We start from the raw sequence: 19063 nt of genomic DNA, 5'->3' as shown, positions 1-19063 counted from the left end.
ATCCTGGGTAAACTGCTATCCTGTCTAAGGCTTGGTTTCTGTACTACAGTAATAAACTGTTTAAGTAAGTGATAGAAAGTCCTTTCTAACTTGAGGAGCAGAGGGCTTGAACTGTAGTGACTGTAGTATGAAGATCTGTCACATTTCAGAGCTCGATGTCTCTGTTTTTCTCCTTAGTGGTTAGGTGTTCTGTCTAGGTGGTACTGTTACCAGTTGCCTGGTTTGGCCTCCTTCTACCCCTGTAACCCATAACTTAGGATCTGAGTCCTTTTCTGTTGACAACTATCAATCTTTGTAACTGAACTATACTTTTGTTTTTTCTTGATAAAAACCCAAGAGTTATTTAGTTTGGTTTTTTATTTCTAATGTTTTATCTTTATGCTCCTGAAAGAATCGGAGTTAGTTCCTTAGTTTCATTGAAGTTTGTGGAGAGAAAAATGTTTTCTAGTTGTATAAATCTGGTATAATTTCCTGGAAAATAGGGGCTGGCACAGGGACTTAGCAGAGTTGTCTATTAGTGTGATTGACTTGAGCATGTATACAGAATCCACTCCAGATTGTTTTGTACTTTTGAGTGGGATGGGCTATGCACTATTATTTTCACTAAACAAGATGTAATCAAGTTAGAGAAAATCAGAGCAGAATTATGATTAAAAATTCATCTACTTTTATAAGTTATGTAACTTTACTTTAAACCATCTTCTAATTCCTAAGCTATGGGCCTACTGTTATTAAAACTATGCTCAAAATGAGGTGGACCGGACTTGGAACATCTTCACTGGGTCCCTTTGTGTGGTCTGCATGCTTTCATGGATTTTATTAAATGTAAACTTCCTTATTTTTATGACACATTGAAGTTCGAATTGTGCATTGATCGTGGAGCAGCTGACAGACTGCAGGCTGACCTGCTGAAGTTCTTCCTGCTGTTTTGTCCCTATAACTGCACACAAACTCCTTGACTAAACTCCGTAACCATCTTGTACTGGCCTTGATGGTTAAGATATATAATGATACGTAGTTTTCCTTCTGGTATGCTTAGTTATGTGGTGGCCAGTGCTTGTTACATAGTTCTGCTATTCATCCTGCACAGAGATAAATACAGTATAACATAGATTAGTTTGGAAGTGTAAATCATATAGCTGCAAGAAATTTTGGAAGTTCTGTCTTTGAGCTGTGCCCATGGGAGAAGCTTTTGCCACCCTTTTCTATCTTTCATTTAGAGATTACTGTCGCTGTAGGATGCAGGGCATGTATTGCTGTTCATAGTACAAGGCATTTGGCATGGCTTTATTCTGTTAATGATTTTAGCTGAATTTAGCTATTAGATTGGTAAGAGATTAACGAAGATGTGGCACTCTTTCACTTTTCCAAGATAAGTACAATATTTACTAGAAGAGAGGAGACCCTAGATTAAAAAGAATTTGTGTGTAAATTATCTTGGCAGATGGTAAGACTTTGTATTTCCACTTCTTCTTTTCACTAAGGCCATGAAGATCATTTTGTGGAAGCCTTGTGGTTCTGTTGTTGTGTACTTCATTTGTGCATGAGCTGTACCTTAATAATGCTTGAATATAACTTCAGATTAATGATGAAAAAAGAATTTGAACTGGATTAAAAAAAAAATCTATTAAAAATTCAATTGCTCACATGCTCATCTGGGTTTTGTCCTTTCAGCGTTAATGATTCAAAAAGCAAAATTATTTTTGTCATTAAGATCTGCATATGGTACAACACACATGAGTAGATCTGTGGATTAAGAAATCACCATTTTTAGGTGGTGTACTATTTATTGGGTTTTTTTCTTTTTCCTGAAAGTAATAAATATGAAATGAAATGGAATCTGCAACTTTGCTGATAAACTTCCACAAGAAGAGGAAGCTACTATATTCTGGATCTGTAGTTGTGTTCCATGGATTGGGTCCATCAGATCTGAGACATAGGAAGTTGCTCCATATGAGTGGGTGTAGGCAGTTTGAATGGTAATTTTGACAAAACAAAAGCACATCTGTCCTGGAGTCCAGGATAACTTAAGGGAAATGCATATGTGTACAAATGCTTAACATTTGTAGAGTGTAACACTGTGTTCACTGACAGAGACTGCTGGCAGTTCTGACAGTTGACGTCAGTGCTTCTGATTGTCATTTAAACTTGTGTTTTGTAGCTTGAAACAGTTGGATGGCAGCTTAATCTTCAAATGGCGGAGTCCATGCAAGCAAAGCTGAAGACTCCTCAAGCTGTGCTAGAGCTGGGAGTGAACAATGAAGATTCAAAGGTAAGAAGCATAAGTCAGCAGAGTTGGAATGAGTTGTGTTGATGGCCTTATGTTAAAGTTCTGTTAAAGGCATCCATTAGAACTCTTAATGTTATTATTGTCATTATTTTTGTTTTTATATTTCGTATAGGTTATAGTAGATGCTTGGAATTGTGAAATACTGATACAATAGCATAAATATTCAGCAGACTGAGTGAGAGCTGTGTTACCAGCTCTTTAGGCTGTAACAGGAGAAATAGGGAATATGGTTATTTTAGGTCTCTAAAGTTTTTGTAGATAGTTTATTTTTATCACATAGCATGTGATCGTAGTTCTTATGCTTTTAATACATAGTAGGTTGCAGCCTTCTACCATGTGTGTAGTTATGTAAGACATTGCTCATCACTTGCAACTTTTCTGTGCTAATGATATATATAATTGAATGCTGACACTATGTGAGGCCACAGAAACACAGTATTTGGAGGTTTTAAGGTAGAGTCTTAAGTTCAAGGATTTTAGTAACTTGGTGGCATATCAGAACCCAAATTCACTAAAGAAGATAATTTTTTATTCATAAAACTTATGCCTTTGGTTTGCCAGCATGTTTCAAATTAGACACATGATTTGCTTTTAACCTTATCTTGCTAATGGAAATTGGAATTTAGTTCTATGATGTCTGTCAGAATGTTTACCGATGTCAGAATGTTTACGTATGAAAAATTCAGTATAAGGAGTTTGAGGGGAGAAATCAGAATTCAGTGCTGCTTTACCATTGCATTTAATTCAGTAATTTTGCTAATATGAGTGGAATTTCTGATTTATGGTAAAATAAAAGAGAATACACAGCTTGTGTTTGTGCTTCTCACTAAGACTTGCAGCAGTTGTATTTTTTTCAGCATTTCATTGCTGCAGATACAGGAACTGGACAAAATTTTATGTCCAAGCTACATTGGTGAACATTGAATACAGATTCAGTCTTATAGCAAAACTATTAAAAATATAGATAGAAAAATGTCACTTTCATGTAAAACAGAAATTTCTGTTTCTTGTAGAAACAGAATTCAGATAGTGGACTTTTTCTACTGTTTCCTCTCTTGCTTCTTTTTGTGGATATGTTTAGATACCAAGATCAGAATTACTTTGAGATGATTACAAGTCTAGAATAAACTTGTGGTGAGCATTTAGATGAAACAATGCAACAAGAAAACTGATCCTCTCAGAGTACAGACGTTAAAATTTAAAAATCTGGGTTGGTGTCAAGATCACTACAGGATTACGTCCTAGTACATAAGATTGACTTATATTTGCTTAGTGTGGGTAATTCTGCTGTATCTTGCATCTTTGTGATCTCTTGGTGCATTAAGTATTGTATCTGAAAATTGTAGCTACTGGATACCTCTTCTTTTCCTCTATGAAATTATGCGTCTGCCTTTTGTGTGGAAATGTGGTGTGAATTTAAAATGTATATTCTTAATGATTATATTATTTTCTCACTTTTTTCATAATTCATGGATATAATGACTTGATTTTTTTTCAGGAAAGACACAAAATGCAGAGGAGCTTTTATGGTCTGGCTCATTAGGGGGCAGTAGTGCTCTTTGTCACCCTGGTTCTTTGCTTTTTTTGAGATCAATTCGGAAGTCAGTCATTGTGGGAAGTGTTTAAGTGTTTACATTTCTAATCTGTATATGGCAATAGAAGTTTCTCTTGTGTATAGAAAAAATACAGCCTATTAATAAAAAAACCATACTGAGCAAGGTAAATTAAATGGGCTATTATTTTCACTTTTGCTAACTAAAATTAATTATACTAATACATTTGTGTTTACTACAAGTCACACTACTTAAAGAACATTTAAACAGTTCTTATTTACAAGATGACTCTTAAAATTAGTATTTAAATTAATCTCTTCAGGAGAGGTAATCATAAAACCTGTGCTATATGGATATTATTTGTGTGTTGAGAAATAAAAAGAAATCTGCTATATGCTGTATAAATATTTATAGAGTACATTTTGTCAGCTTCAGATGAAATGCAGAGTCCCAGAGGAATAAATCCATCATAATGCAAAAGTAAGGTGTACTTTAGTTCTTTCAGGTGGTTCAAGCTGCTAGTGACATTTGCATTTCCCAGGAAATACACTGCTTGTAACTAGCAAGAGTTGTGATCAGAGCTCATGATTTTTGTTAAACTGTTTTTACTGGGTTTTGTTACAGATTTGCTGTTTGCTTATACTCAGACATGGAATTATGCTTGTGGTAGCTCCAATGTGAGCAGGGGGCTGGATCAGGTGGGCTGCCAGACACAGCCTTCCAGCCCAAGTTGTCCTGTGATCTAGGCTGCTTTGGTTGCTGCTGATGTTTTGTATGAGAAAGAGGAAAAAGGAGCTTCCAATTAGAAATCCAATTAACAGTGTTTTATTACAATGATTATTTTTTTCAAATGTTTATCTCAGAATCTGAGGGAAGTGAAATGTTGATGAACTAGACACATGAAACAAACTGGTATAATAGGAAACATATTTTTGATTTGAAAGATCCCTTTGCTTCCCTTATGACATTTTGATGAGTTTAGGTGGCATTTGAGAACGAATGTGTAATTTATCAGCTGTACATAAGGGTTTTTTTTAATAGTAAATTTGGTTTCAGATTTTTGGACTGTTGATTGCAACATGACAATCTGGAGATTCTGTACAGAGTATCATTATTTTTGTAGCTATAGGTTCAGTTGTCCAGTAGAAGGAGCACAAATTAACAATCCTGACAATCTGTGTTGCTGATTTATATTTTTGATTTGCAAACAAAGACTGATGCCCAAAAGTGCTGTGGTTTTTAGTATTTCTTTCCTCCAGTAATCTATCCACATAGACACACACTCTCACATTCCTTCCCACTGTTAATAGCAGTAATTCCTTAGGCTATCTAATCCAGACTTTTTAAACAACTGTGATGATTTTCTATAACCATGGGAGAAGCCACATAAATAAATAAATAATATCAAAGTGTGTAGAAAGATTGAAGGGCTTCAGAAATGTCACACAATTGGTGCTGAATATCTTCACAGAAGAATATGGGAAGTAGGAGTGTGTTCTTAAAAGAGTTGTTGCTATTACTCATCATTAAGAAGATCCAGTAAGTCACATTACTATATAAGGTATTTGTTACTGTGTATTTTCACACATGATCTGTAGTTACCATTTATGCTTGAAAATCGTTAGGATAAATAAATTATTCTTGCTCAGTGTTGTCTATCTATAGTTATCCAATTTTCTTCTGTAAATTCACTCCACAGATTTTATTAGATTCAGTTATCTAATTGCAGTTTGTCCTATGGAAGGCTTTGCTCTTTTCTTGTTCTCCTTCTCCTTATTTAATCTGTGAATTTATTCTTAATAATAAAGAACTTCTTGGGGGAGCTCTATTTTTCAGTATAAATACTATGTAGAGTTTCCTTGTGAAAAATCAATATTTTGCTTCTTTTGTTCCTTCTTTGTAGATGTATTTGAGGAATTTTTATGGGATTTTGTCTGCTAATGCAAGACAAAAAGTAACTGATAATTGTGGTGGTTTGTTGAACCTGCTAGTGTAATATTTTTGGCAAAAGACAGACAATATTATCCTGATTTACTTTTATTTCCTTTTAAATAATTTTCCCTAACATCAAGATGCTTTAATAGGGGAATGTAACACATGAAAGACTGCAGCAAATTAAGAGAGATGGGCAATCACTAACCAAATGAATTTTAATCAGGACAAATGCCAGATTCAGCACCTGGGATGGGGCAACCCTGGGTATATGGACAGACTGGTGAATGAGATGCTGGATAGCAGCTCTGTGAAAAGTGATTGTGGGTTGATGGAAGTAGAATCGGAGCCAGCAGTGTCCTTGTGGCCAGGAAGGCCCAGCATCCTGGGGAGCATCAGGGACAGCATCGCCAGCCAGGCAAGGGAGGGGATTGTCCTGATCTGCTCTGCTCTGGGGCAGCCTCACCTCAAGTGCTGGGGGCAGTTTGGGGTGCCACATATAAAATAGATGCTAAGTTATTAGAGACTGTCCATGGGAGAGCAAGAAAGATGGTGAAGGGTCTATAGGTGAAGTGATATAAGCTGCAGCTGAGGTCACTTGCTCTGTTTAGCCTGGAGAAGGAGAGACTGAGGAGGCATCTCATAGCAGTCCAGAGCTTCCTTGTGAGGGGAGAGGAGGGGCAGATACCTATCTCAAGCCTGACAGAGCTCAAGAAGCTTTTGGACAATGTTCCCAGGTACATGGTCTGACTCCTGGGGCTCTGTAGGGCCAGGAGTTGGAGTTGGACTTTGATGATCCTTGTGGGTCACTTCCAGCTCAGGCTATTCTATGATTCTGTGAAAATCAAACTGCAGACTGATTACATTTAAAACTGAGCTGATACTACATAGTCATCATTCTACAGAGTAAGTAGAAATATAGAAATCTGGAATTATTATATTTTATTTGTTAAAATAACAGCATATGTGTTGGGCTTTTTTTCTCCTGTTTTTTACAGACTTTCCATATATTTCTGGACAGTGAACAAAATTTATACATTTTTCTCTGTTTACTTCAACAAGTACACCATTCTGCTTTCTGGGTTTGCCATTGTGATTACTTTTCCCATCTCTTACAAAAAAAAAAAAACCCAAAAAAAAAAAAAAAAAAAAACCCCAAAAAAACCCCCCAAAAAACCCAAAGCAAAGTAAATGAGAAATCTTCTATCAGAGCTACATCAGTTACTTAATTCACACTATAGATTTTCTGCAGCCTTTATGGCATGTAGGCAGGACCTGCCCATTGATCAATGTTTAAGGAAATATGGTGGTACTTCCCCTTCTACCTCAGCTTAGCCCTTTGTTTTCCTCTGAAAATAATTTGTGTTTGTGGAGTGGCACAACAGTGAGAGTTGGTGGATGCTAGTAATATGATCCCACTTCGGAGACGTAAGAGGTGGCAGAATTGAGCGTGTTCCCCTTTCATTTGTCATTTCAGTCGTTGCCTTTGGGGATGCATTTATTGGGCTTTAAAATTTTTTTTTCAAAATAGTGGAGTAATTTTTATCTGTAGGGCCTTCAAAAAGAGGACACTTTAAAGTACTAATGCTGAAAGAACTATTATGAGGTCCAAAGATGAAACAATTGTACTTCCCACCTTCAGCTCCCTCTCAACCACTTTCTTTTTTGATGAGAACATCACTCTTTTCCTTCTCAGAGCACAAACGGCCTTGTATGTACACCCTGGAACTGAGCATAGTTTTCTTATCAAGCATATTTGTAAGTCTCCAGCAATTGCAAAAAGAAGGTAGGACAGGTCTTGGATGAATGCAATAATATTTAAGGATTAGATTGAGAGAAAAGGGTTTATTCATTTCTGTTCGGAGGAGTTAATTGGAGACCTGGATAGCCTTAGACAGCACAGACCTGATTCAAGGTTTTTCTGTGTTTCTGAACAGGCAATGTTCCTGCTTTTGGCAAGGTGTACATCAAGAAATGAGTTTTGTTCTGAGTATTAAACCCTAATAAATAGTGCTGCTGTAAGGAAAGAAGAAATTTCTCTAAGAGGACATTTCAGAATATGAGAAGGTCCTCATATTTGTAGAAGTGGTAGTAAGAATGACAGTATAATCTTGAGTGTGTGGAAAAACTCAGAAAAATGAGCCTGAATTTTGTAACTTGATTCCATTGCAGACAAATTGCTATGCAAAGATGACAAAAATTTAATTGCTTCACCATGAGTGACAGAAATTCTGCACTTATGATGAAGAGCAAATCTTGCATTAGACTGTTTGGTTTTGATCTATCATAGCTATTACCTCTGATTAAATCCATTTAAATAGAGGAAAAAATGAAGCTGTGGTCCAGAATTTTTAAAATGCTGAGAGGACTTCTTTGTTTTCTTACCAGCATACAAATGGATGCCCGTGTAACCTATATTCTGTAAGTTAGGAGTAATTTGACATTTTTCTTAGTAACCATTTATCAGATGGTGTGGCTCCGGGAGCATGCACTCATCTCTGGCAATTGTAGTGCAACATGTACTTAATTTTCTGACTTAATTTGTGATTTTATATTATTTAATTATCCAGCTTATACTAAGGATCTCTTTTCAGTATACTTAAATTTCTTTCACCTGGCTATATGCAAAATTTAAGAATACATACTGTAGCGCATAAATTTACAAACCTTTACAAACTGGTTACAGCCTCTACAGCTCTGTTCATGGCAGAACATCCTTAGGACTTCCTCCCTGTCTCTTTGGGTCTTGGAACTAAAGAAGAAGATGGTGCCAGTTGACTGTTTATAGTTGGTTGGAGCCTTGGGCAACCTCAACGTACAGTTAGAAATGAATCTCTTGTTTTGTGCAGGAGTAAATGTAATTGTCTGTAATGTGTAGCTGTACTGTTGTCAGTCCAAATAAACAGCAGAAAAGTAGTTCAAATAGTGAAGTTTAAACTTGGCGACCCATTTAATTGCCAGGCAGAGTTAAATTTAGCGCCTTGAGGGAGTTTGAAAAACAGAAAGATCTGGTGAGCTTTTCATATTTAATTGTTGTTCATAACATCTTTTTTTCTTAGAAAACTTGTTTCCTGTTTGTCCCAAACTGGTTTTGTAGGCTTGGTCCTTCAGGCTTTTCAGATGAAGAAGACAAATCCCTGGGATTCATGGCAAATTCTCAGGCATTTATATACTTTCTTGCCTGTTATTCTCAGAAACCATGCAGTGCCTTAACAGATGAACTGTTGCTTTTATTTGTATGTAGCAACGGAAGATAACCCTATTTGTTTGAAGCGATACGCAGAATAAATAAATAGACTCCACAACCTGGGGTAGTTATGAAGTGGGTATGTATGTCAGCACCTGGCACAAGTGAGATAGCTCTCCAAAACTTGTGCCCCGAGCCTCAGTCTGACCCACACCTTTATTCCTAAAGATGTTCCATATGCAATACATTACACAACTTTGACATGCATATTCAACCCCTGGCCCCGCCTGTCCTTGCCTCTCATGCTAAATAGGTCCATGCCCTTCTGGGCATGCGTGGTTTGCTGTGGTAGTCTTGTGGGGGTCTCTGGTGGTCTCTTGAGGCTGAAGATCGTGGTCTTCTTCATGGCTGAACTTTTGAACTTTTCTCCTTTGCGCGTGCGCTTTCAGTCCTTTGGTGCTTAGCTGAGTACTGTCTGTCAGTCCCGGTAGGCGTGGGGACACAGAAGCCTCTTTATATGGGTTTTTTTCATCTTTGGTCCTTTCTGGTATTGTTCTTTATGCAAGAAGCTTCAGAAATTTGCATTTTCTTTTGCCCTTTGTACCATGGCAGAGGTTTCTTAAGTAAAAGGTTAAAATTTAGCACATAACTCTACAAGCTAGAATATAAATGCTTAATTCATTTTGTTAACTTAAGTGAACACCAAAAGAAAGTCTGATTCAGTTCAGTACTTTTGCTATGCTTTTGCAAAACTTCCGGACATTATTTTCCCTCTGCTTTTACTGAGACAATAAGCTCTGTGCTTGACGCCGCGCCCCGGTCGCAGGAGAGAAGGGAGCGGCACTGGCTGCGAGCGAGCCCCGACCCCGCTTAGCGCGTGTCACGAGCGGCCGCCCCCGCCTCAGCCACCGGCAGGCACAGGGCAGCGGTTTGGCCGTCGGCTGCATCGAGGGACCGAGGGAAGGAAGAGGGAAGGACCCTTTGAGTCTCCGAGCAATCTTTATTCTTCCTTGCGCCGGAGGGCAGTGGCACAGGGTGATACCGTGTAACGGCGCGAAGTAGGGAAAAACGGCGGCTTTAAAGGGGGGGGCTGCCCCCAGCGGGGGTGGGGGGGGGGGGGGGGGGCAGCCTAACAACAAATCAAGGGCTGGATAGGAGGAGTATGGGGTGGATATGTGTAAACATAAAACTAATAGGGAAGGAGAAGAGGAGAGTGCATACATAATGCACCAATGAGTGAAGGAAAATATCATAACTGAGAGGGAGGCTTCCAGATAAATGGGTGTAGCAAACAATGACAGACAAGCTGCAGGGGTAGGATTTAGAAGATAGGGAAGGTTCTGGAAATAAGGGAGGTATACCCCAGAATTGACATGGGGAAAGGCAGGAAAGCAGGTGGAAAAACAACTTTGGGGAGAGACTTATTAGGAAAACCGAACAGGGGTGAATAGGGACAAACCATTACAATTATATTAAACAATTTCTTAAACATAAACTTCAAAATCCCACTACTGCGGGGACTGCTGGGCTCCAGGACGGTTTGGATGGGTGGTGATGAAGGATCTCTGAAGCCAGGTCTTTAGAACATATGGTTTATTTTAAAGGGTTAAGGGCCCTGCTTGGAGTTGCCAGCCGCAACTCGTGGCAGGCCCAGGGAGAGCGGGGGGAGAGAGGGAGAGAGAGAGAGAGAGAAAGAGAGAAAGAGAGAGAGAGAGAGAGAGAGAGTGTCCCAGGTGAGCGTCCCAAGAGGAAGGTCCAAGAGAGCGTCCGGTCCCTTGGCCACACCTTATCAGGGGGCTTCAAGGTGGGCTGGGACAGGACTTGGGCCAATGGGGTTACAGATACTTGATACTTTAGGGGAGGGTTACAGATGTGGGATGAACCATACATTGGGGGGTGAGACAGAACATTCCATTTGGCCTTTGGATCTATCAGAAGGGGGGATTGCTTTCAGCTTGGCTGTATTATTGTTTTCGAGATGCTCAGTAATAAAGGTTTGGTATTTCAAACCTTGTTTTCATCTCAATATCTGTATTTTCTGACTGTTTTGCCAGGCCATCATATTTATAGGGCTTTGCTATTTCATCTTCCTCAACATCTCCCCCGTTCTGATGAACAACTAAGATGCTAGATACTGTCTTACTCATTATCTTCTGCACACACTGAAGTATACTGGGTACTGCTACTAAAACTACAATTATCACTATTAGAATAATCAAACCTACTTTACAGAGTTCCTTTAGCCAAGTTGCAAAGCTCCAACCATCAAACAAATTGTCTAGCCAGGATGGGTTATCTGTTGTAATTTGGTTAGCTAAATCCCTCAGATTTTGTAGCTGTTTATGAATGGAAACAGAATGGTCAGACAGATTCATACAACATAATCCTTCAAAATCTTCACAGCCATGTCCATGTGCTAGTAAAAGAAAGTCAATAGCAGCTCTATTTTGTAAAGTGGCATGTTTCACTGGTTCTTCATCTGTTAGCAAATCACTGATTATAGTAGAGGTAGCATTTACTTCTTTACTGAACCAACACCCTAACTTGTTTAACTGTTTCAATGCAATTGAGGAACTTATCTGAGGTAGAAAAACGCTTATAAGAGTTGATTTTCCAGGAGTTCCAAGGGTGAAAATCACTATCACAGTCGCTCTCATATTGATGTCCCCAGGAGGATCTAATCCTCCTGCTTTTCTTTTTGACTACCCTTTTTACACTAGGAGCAATTAGTGTAAGTTGCCCCATGGCACAAGGGCCACCATCTATTTTTGAAGGTATACCTTGCCAGGCCCTGTCTCCACAGATGAGCCAAATTCCTTTAGGAAACTTTAGGAAGTTTGTTAAAACGATCTGTGTGAGGCTCATCATATATGAGAAGCTTAGTTTGATTGCACCAAGAAGTTATATTGCTATAAACTGGGTGGTAAGGGGTAACATTTAAATAAGGGCCATCTTCACCTAGGAAATGAAAGAAGTAGCAGGTGTCCATAGTTAATGAGCCTAGGATTTCTAGCTCTTGAAGGTCAGATTTATCAATTTTAGAATTATCAATATAAATTTGGTGACTCTGGCTAGGAGTTGGAGATACGTGATGATCGTCATATGGCCAGTATTTGTCACGAGTAACATTATCAAAACCTTCTGTAAGAGGTACTCCAACTAAACAGGTTGAAAAAGGTTTGTCAGGGCTTGTGTCGGATAGACAGATGGTATCAGAGCCTGCAGACTTGGCTAAAGAACCCAGACATTCGTCTTTGGTTGACTTACAGGTAAGGCTTCACTACAAAAACTAGAACAAACGAACAAAAGCAACATGCACGCGTGCAAACGATAAAACTTCATTCTTTTCTTGAGCTGTTCCTGGCAGATCACTTTCCCCTGATGATTCTGCGCAGCTCAGGTCTGGGTGCTTGCTTCTTGGTTTGTACTTGTGGAAGTACTGGCTGATGTGAGGGTGTCAGCGGGCTTTGATGTGTGGTAGGGCTTCACGTTCTTTGCTGGGACTCACTTAAGTCCTCCACCTGTGGAAACACATGCAAACCCCTTTCCCCATGTTATAGGATTGTATGGTCCTTCTATTTGTCCTGAATCTAAGTTTTTAATCAAAACTGGGGGGTGCTTTTTTAGTTTTGATTTTTTGTTGTTCAAAAAATGTCTGTAAATGGGGGGGTCAGGCTCTTCTGCAGAGCTATTTAGAAAATTGTAAACATACAGGGCCTTATTCAACCTCCTTTGAGGTGCAGCCTGGTCTTCTCCACCTTTCTGTTGATCTAAAATGCGTTTCAAGGTTTGATGTGTTCTTTCTATTATACCTTGACTCGTGGGAGAGTAAGGAATGCCAAATGTATGGCGAACACCCCAGTCATTCAGGAATGCAGCTAATTCTTGTGAGGCATATGAAGGACCATTATCTGTTTTAATTTCCTGGGGGACACCCAAATAGGAGAAAGCTTGTGAAAAATGCTGGCAGACATGCTTAGCTGTTTCTCCTGTATGTACGGAGGCAAAAACTGCATTTGAAAATGTATCAATGGAGACATGGATATTTTTAAATTTCCCGAAAGAGGGGTACTTAGTAACATCTGTTTGCCATTTCTGTAAGCTCTCCAACCCTCGTGGGTTGGTGGCTCCTGAAGAAGGGAGAGGCTGAACATGCTGACAGTTTGGGCAAGCCCGTACAATATTTTGTGCTTGCTCTAGGGTAATGCAAAAATCTCGTTTGATTGCCTGTGCATTTTGGTGCAAAAATGCATGGTTCAATTTGGCTTGTTCAATAATGTTTGGTAAGGTGGTTGCAGCAAGCACCGAGATGGAATTTTCAATGCCTGCTGCACCTTCCTCATCAGACGTTGCTGATGCCAATGCATCAGCTCGTGCATTTCCCTCTGCCATGAATCCTGGAAGACCAGAATGAGCTCTGATGTGAGAAACAAAATAAGGTTTAATTCTGTGTGATAAAGTTTGATAGAGACAGGTGAGCCAAAGACACAACTTGTCGTTGTTCACATCCTTTAGAACAGATCCTTCAATTCTCTTAATAATATTAGCAACGTATGCCGAATCAGTGATCAAGTTGAAAGGTTCTGGAAAGAGCTGAAATGCTCTTACAACTGCTGCCAATTCGACAATCTGAGGGGAACCTTCAACTTTTTGAACATCCTGTTCCCAGGACTTAGTATTTTTATTTTGCCATGTAACAACCGAATTGTGCGTTCGCCCTGACCCATCAGTGAAGATAGTGACTGCATCTAAGGGTTCTTCACTGATCAGGGGTTTTTCTTTGTAACATAATTTAGCTTTGATCATTTTGTGTGCTGGATAATGAATAGAGCAAGTGCCTGGGAAATCGAGCAAGGCGTACAGCAGATCTTCTGATTTTTGCATTGCCCAGTCAAAACAGGCTTTCTTCATGGGCAAATAGATAATTGCAAATTCATGACCTGCTATAGAAAGAAGCCTTGCTCTGCCTTTGATGATGATTTGAGACATCATTTCTAGAGGTGTGAGGATTGTCTTTGGCGACCTGTAAGAAATAAAAACCCATTCAATTATTAGCAATGGATCTTTGTGAGAAGAATCCCATTGAAAAATGAGACCGCACAGTCTCAGCTTTTCTCCTAAAATTGCAAGGAAAAAGGGTTTATCAGGAGCACAGTGATGCACCTGCCTGTTCTGCAGAGCATCAGTAATGTCTTCCAGGGCCTTGTAAGCCTCTGGAGTGAGAGATCTAGGGGATCTGATGTCATTGTCCCCTTTCAACAAATCAAAAAGTGGAGAAAGTTCATCAGCAGTGATTCCAAGGACAGGTCTAACCCAATTAATTTCCCCTAAAAGCTGTTGTAAGTCCTGCAAGGTGCAAACATCAGTTCAGATTTGTATCTTTTGAGGAGTAATAGACTGTTCTGTTAGTTTCCAACCTAAATATTTCCAGGGAGCAGTCTCTTGTATTTTTGATTTGAATATCACCAGTCCAGCCTTTTTGATTTCAGCAACAATACAATTACGGGTCTCTTCCATTTGTTTTTGTGTTGGTGCTGCAATGAGCAAATCGTCCATGTAGTGGAGAATAACTGACTGTGGGAACTGTGCACGGACTGGAGACAGCACGCGGGCCACAAAATATTGGCAGATAGTCGGCGAATTTCTCATCCCTTGTGGCAAAACTAGCCAATGATACCTCTGGAGTGGTTCTTGTAAGTTTGTGCTTGGAACGGAAAAGGCAAAACGAGGAGCATCAGTGGGATGTTGAAGAAACAGTCTTTTAGGTCAATGACTACAAGTAGCCAGTTTCTCGGGATCATAGAAAGGTTGGGCAGGCCAGGTTGGAGAGGCCCCATATTCTCAATCACTGCGTTGATCTTTCTAAGATCATGTAACAATCGCCAGGTGTCAGAAGTTTTCTTATGGATCACAAACACAGGTGAATTCCAGGGGCTGTTAGTGGGCTTAATGTGGCCTTTTTGCAGTTGTTCGGCCACTAGATTCTTGAGGGCACTCAGCTTATTGTCTGGCAGGGGCCGCTGGTCGACCCAGACAGGGGTGTCAGTTTTCCAGGTCAGTTTCAGGGTGCTGAGTGCTTTAGTGGCCCCTACGAAAAACCCAGTTCAATTTTTGCTCCCCATTCAGAAAGTAAGTCCCTTCCCCACACTGTGATGGGTTTCTGCACTACATAGGGACGGATCAATGCTCTCTTCTTGTCAGGTCCTGTAATGTTGATTACAGATTCACTTTGCAAGCATGGAGTGACACCTCCAATGCCTGTGAGAGTACCTGGGGGAATGACCAACTTCCAGTCTGTTGGCCAACAGTAAGAAGAGATCACAGAAACATCCGCCCCTGTATCAATCATCCCCTTGATGTAAACTTGAACCCCACCATTTGACAATTCACAAGTTAGCATTGGTCGTTGCTGACTTATGTGTTGAACCCATAGAACTTCAGGATTTTCAGAAGCAACTGGGAAACAGCGTGGTGGCATTTGATCCATAGTCTCCATAGGCAGTGCTATAGCAATAGCTATAGGGGTTCTAGGTGGAATATGCAATGAGGGGTAGCAGGCATTGGCTAGCACCAGTAATTCTTCATTGCAGTTAACAGAAATTACACAAGGCAAAACAAGCAGTCCCAAGATGCTATTCCTTTCTTTACCAACAACTAAAAAAGTCTTGTCTTTGTTGTGAAGGCCCAGTAATCCCTGTTGAAATATAGTCATAGCCATCATCCTTTAAAAAGGCTGTTGGCTTGGAGGTTGCCAGAGTGCACCAGGTCCCTGGGGGTAGTAGGCTTGGGTCATAACTTGGGATTGTGCTGGTGATGAAACGAAGAGCTTCTGGGTTGGGGTATTCACAAATTTTGCCTCGGGAGCTTGGGGTGCCACTACTTGTTTCATTGTGCGATGGCGCTGCGCGCTCCCTTTGGAGTTTTTTTGATTATATCTTGTCTGGATCGACACTACCAGGTAATATGCTTTCCCTTCTTGCAGATAGAGCAGCGATCGGTGGCTTGTGCACTTCGTGCGACCTCTGGGCAATCCCTCATGATGTGGCCAGGTTTTTTACAGAAGTAGCAAGGTCCTGGAGGTACAGCAGCTTGCATGACAGCCACAGTGTTGTCTCTTCGCTGGGAACTTAGATGCAAGGCAGTTAGGATTTCAGTAAGTTTTTGGTCTCGTGCTTCTGCTTGTGCTGCTTGTGCTTCTGCTTGTGCTACCTGTGCTGTAAGAACCCTTTCAATTTTCTCTCCTAGAGTTTCTCCAAGTTCATTTACTCGAACTGTTGCTACATGCTGTGGGCTCCCAATTTTGCTGCAGGCATCAATCATTTCAGGCACTGTAGGTCTTTCTTTTCCCAGGGCTTTGATGACTCTCTTGCATTCCGCATTTGCATTATTTTCAATGATGTCCCGTATCACTATTGGACGGGCTATATCATCGCCGCATTGTCTTTCTGCTGCTTGGATCACCCGGTCCACAAATGAGGTGAATGGTTCAGATGACTCTTGACTAATTAGATTGTAGGCTTTTTCAAAACTTCCTGCAGGCTGAACTTGCAAAAAGGCTTTGCGAGCCATCTTTTTGATGTCATCTAACACCATTCTGGGTAAATTCACTTGATTTTCATTCTGGTCATCCGGTGGGTCACCTATTAGCTTAGACAGGGTGAGGGCATGGAGGTCTGCATCAGTACATTGTCTATAAGTGTTTAGTACCCTTTAAGCAGTCTCTTCCATTTAAGTTCCCATAGTATATACTGTGAGTCGGTAAGAATTATACCAGCAAGATTTTTACAGTCATTTGGTGTGAGTGTATGTCCTTCCAGGGTACTTTTCAGCAGTTGTCTAAAATATGGAGAGGAGATACCATTGTCCTTTATTGCTTTTCGCAATTCTTTCACCTCATGAGATGGGATAGCTGTCCAAGTTCTGGGCCCACCGGCTTGCTGGCTGAATATCACAGGCAGTGCTATAGGGTTTAGGCTTTCCTCTTTGCAGATGTCACGTGTGATTTCATGCCAGTCTGTCAGTTGAAGATTATCAAAACTTTTCTGGGGATTTTCTAAATTTGCGATTGATGGTGGTGACTTTTCAGCATTAAGAGGGTTGGCATTTGGAAATGCAACACAGTTTTCTGTGTGTCCTGTATTTGTCAAAGTGGCTGTCACATTCAACCCTCCCCCTTTTCGTTGCATGGTTTGTGTGCTTGGTTGTGGTCCAGTCCTGCTTGGGTCGGGTGCAGGATGCGGTGTCGCCTTCTGATGAGAAGGCTGGTGACCTGGTTCAAGACACAGCACGGCAACCCGGCCTCCCCCAGGTCACTCGGGCCACAGACATGCACAGACACCAATGTGGTGGATGGTCAAATGGCGTTTATTATCTCATCTCATGGGGTTAAATAGTCAAGGGGGCTTCACTACGTCAGAAAGGGATGGTGGGTCTGGTTGGGGTTAGTAAGGAGTGGAAAACTACTGGGTTTAGGAGGGGCTGCATGCTTTAGGGGTAATTGATTAACTATAGCAGGAAGAAGGGGGGAAGGGTCTAGCTTTTCGTCACATCCCGAGATCTTCCGTTCGCCTGTCCCTATCTACCACATCTCCCCCCCCCTTTTTTACTAATGAATGAGGTAGTTATAAACATAGGCACTAAGGTGAGGTATAAAGTTGTAATGTGATAAGGGAAAAGGGTTTTTTGGTAAACCTGAGTAATCTTCGCACGGGAAGTTTAGAGAACCTCTGCGACTGGCAGTGTCCTCGGTTTTTGGTTCACAGCATTTGTTGCCGGCCTATGAACAGGATGTTGGTCCGTTCTAGGCGAGCTTGAACAAATGAGACCAGCTTGTTTAGCAGGCAAGGTCCGAATGTGAAGGTTAAAAGCAGTATCGCTAGCGGACCTACTAGGGTGGAAATTAGAGTGGTGAGCCATGGTGATTGATTGAACCAGGACTCGAACCAGCTGTGTTGGGTTTCCCTGTCTCTCTTTCTTTGAGCCAGTCTATCTTGGAGTTCTGCCATGGAGTCTTTAACGACTCCTGTGTGGTCCGCGTAGAAGCAGCATTCCTCCTTCAAGGCGGCACACAGACCTCCTTGCTGCATGAACAAGAGGTCCAGTCCCCGCCTGTTCTGTAAGACCACTTCCGAAAGCGAGGAAACTGATTTCTCTAGAAAGGAGATGGATTTCTCGATCCTCTGCAGGTCCTCATCGATGGTCATTTGCAGCTGAGCAAGCCCTTGGTGTCGGGTCGCGAGGGCTGAGACACCCGTGGCTGTGCCAGCTGCTCCCAGGCCGAGCAGCATTGCGATAGTCACTCCCGTTATTATTTCTCTTTTGTGGAGTCGGCCGGGCTCCTCGAAGATGTGGTACACCTCCTCGTCTGAGTGGTACAGGACCCTAGGAACAACTAGAACTTGGACACAGAAATCGGTAGCGTCATTGAACTTGGCAAGGAACAGGCAAGGACTCACCCCAGATCTCTGACAAACCCACATCCCAGATGCGGATGGGACCGCCCACTTGTTGATCTTTCTGTTGGGCTTGACGACTTCAGTGCAGAAGTTGCCTTTCTGCTTCGCCAAGGCTGCATTGCCAAAGCATTTGCCCCGGCCTGTGACTTGACTCAGGGTGATTCCCCTACGGGGGGTGTCCCATCTGCACTGGTGAGGGGCTTCGGCTGTGGAGTAACTGAAGGGGGTGTCTAGAGCGACTCCTTCGTAGAAAGGAGGTTTAACATCGTAACAAAGCCAGCAAGAATTGGTTAGGTTTGGGTTGGATTCGTTCAAGGATAGAAAGGTAGCCTCTAGCATGCGGAAGATTGGGTCTGAGTCCGACTCGGCTAAGCGGCCTGTTTGGAAGGCATCTGCATGGCCGGTCGGGATATCAGTGGCCTTTGTGGGTAGTGGTTTGGGATGGGTAACATTTCCCCCTTTCAGCACGTCCTTAATAACCATATTGGGTCCTACCGGTCGGGGTGCCGGTGGTTGGAGCCTGATAATTCGCACGTTCACCCACTCTTTTGGCGCCTTGAGGACTACCGTCCACGTTCTGCCTGTGGCCCAACTAGGGTGTTCTGGCTGCAGGACCGTCATGTTATAGTCCGTGCACTTCCGATAT

At 41.3% G+C, this 19063-nt stretch overlaps 1 protein-coding gene across 2 annotated transcripts in view; it reads left to right on the top strand.

The window, feature by feature from the left end:
• The window catches only part of COMMD10 (COMM domain containing 10), a 132838-nt gene that overhangs the window by 20364 nt on the left and 93411 nt on the right, over positions 1-19063 (top strand). Inside the window, exons 5-6 of one of the 2 annotated variants that reach the window (XM_054003171.1) lie at positions 2162-2272; positions 3789-4250. In XM_054003171.1, coding sequence (XP_053859146.1) covers positions 2162-2272; positions 3789-3833 — 156 coding nt within the window. In that variant the 3' untranslated portion in view covers positions 3834-4250. Of the gene's footprint in view, positions 1-2161; positions 2273-3788; positions 4251-19063 lie in introns of those variants that run through there. The other variant, XM_054003169.1, reaches the window with a different exon arrangement.

This window comes from Vidua macroura, chromosome Z (assembly GCF_024509145.1).
Source record: "Vidua macroura isolate BioBank_ID:100142 chromosome Z, ASM2450914v1, whole genome shotgun sequence".
Lineage (NCBI taxonomy): Eukaryota > Metazoa > Chordata > Aves > Passeriformes > Viduidae > Vidua > Vidua macroura.
Note: the sequence above shows the minus strand (reverse complement) of the source record. Positions and strands in the feature narration are given on the sequence as shown.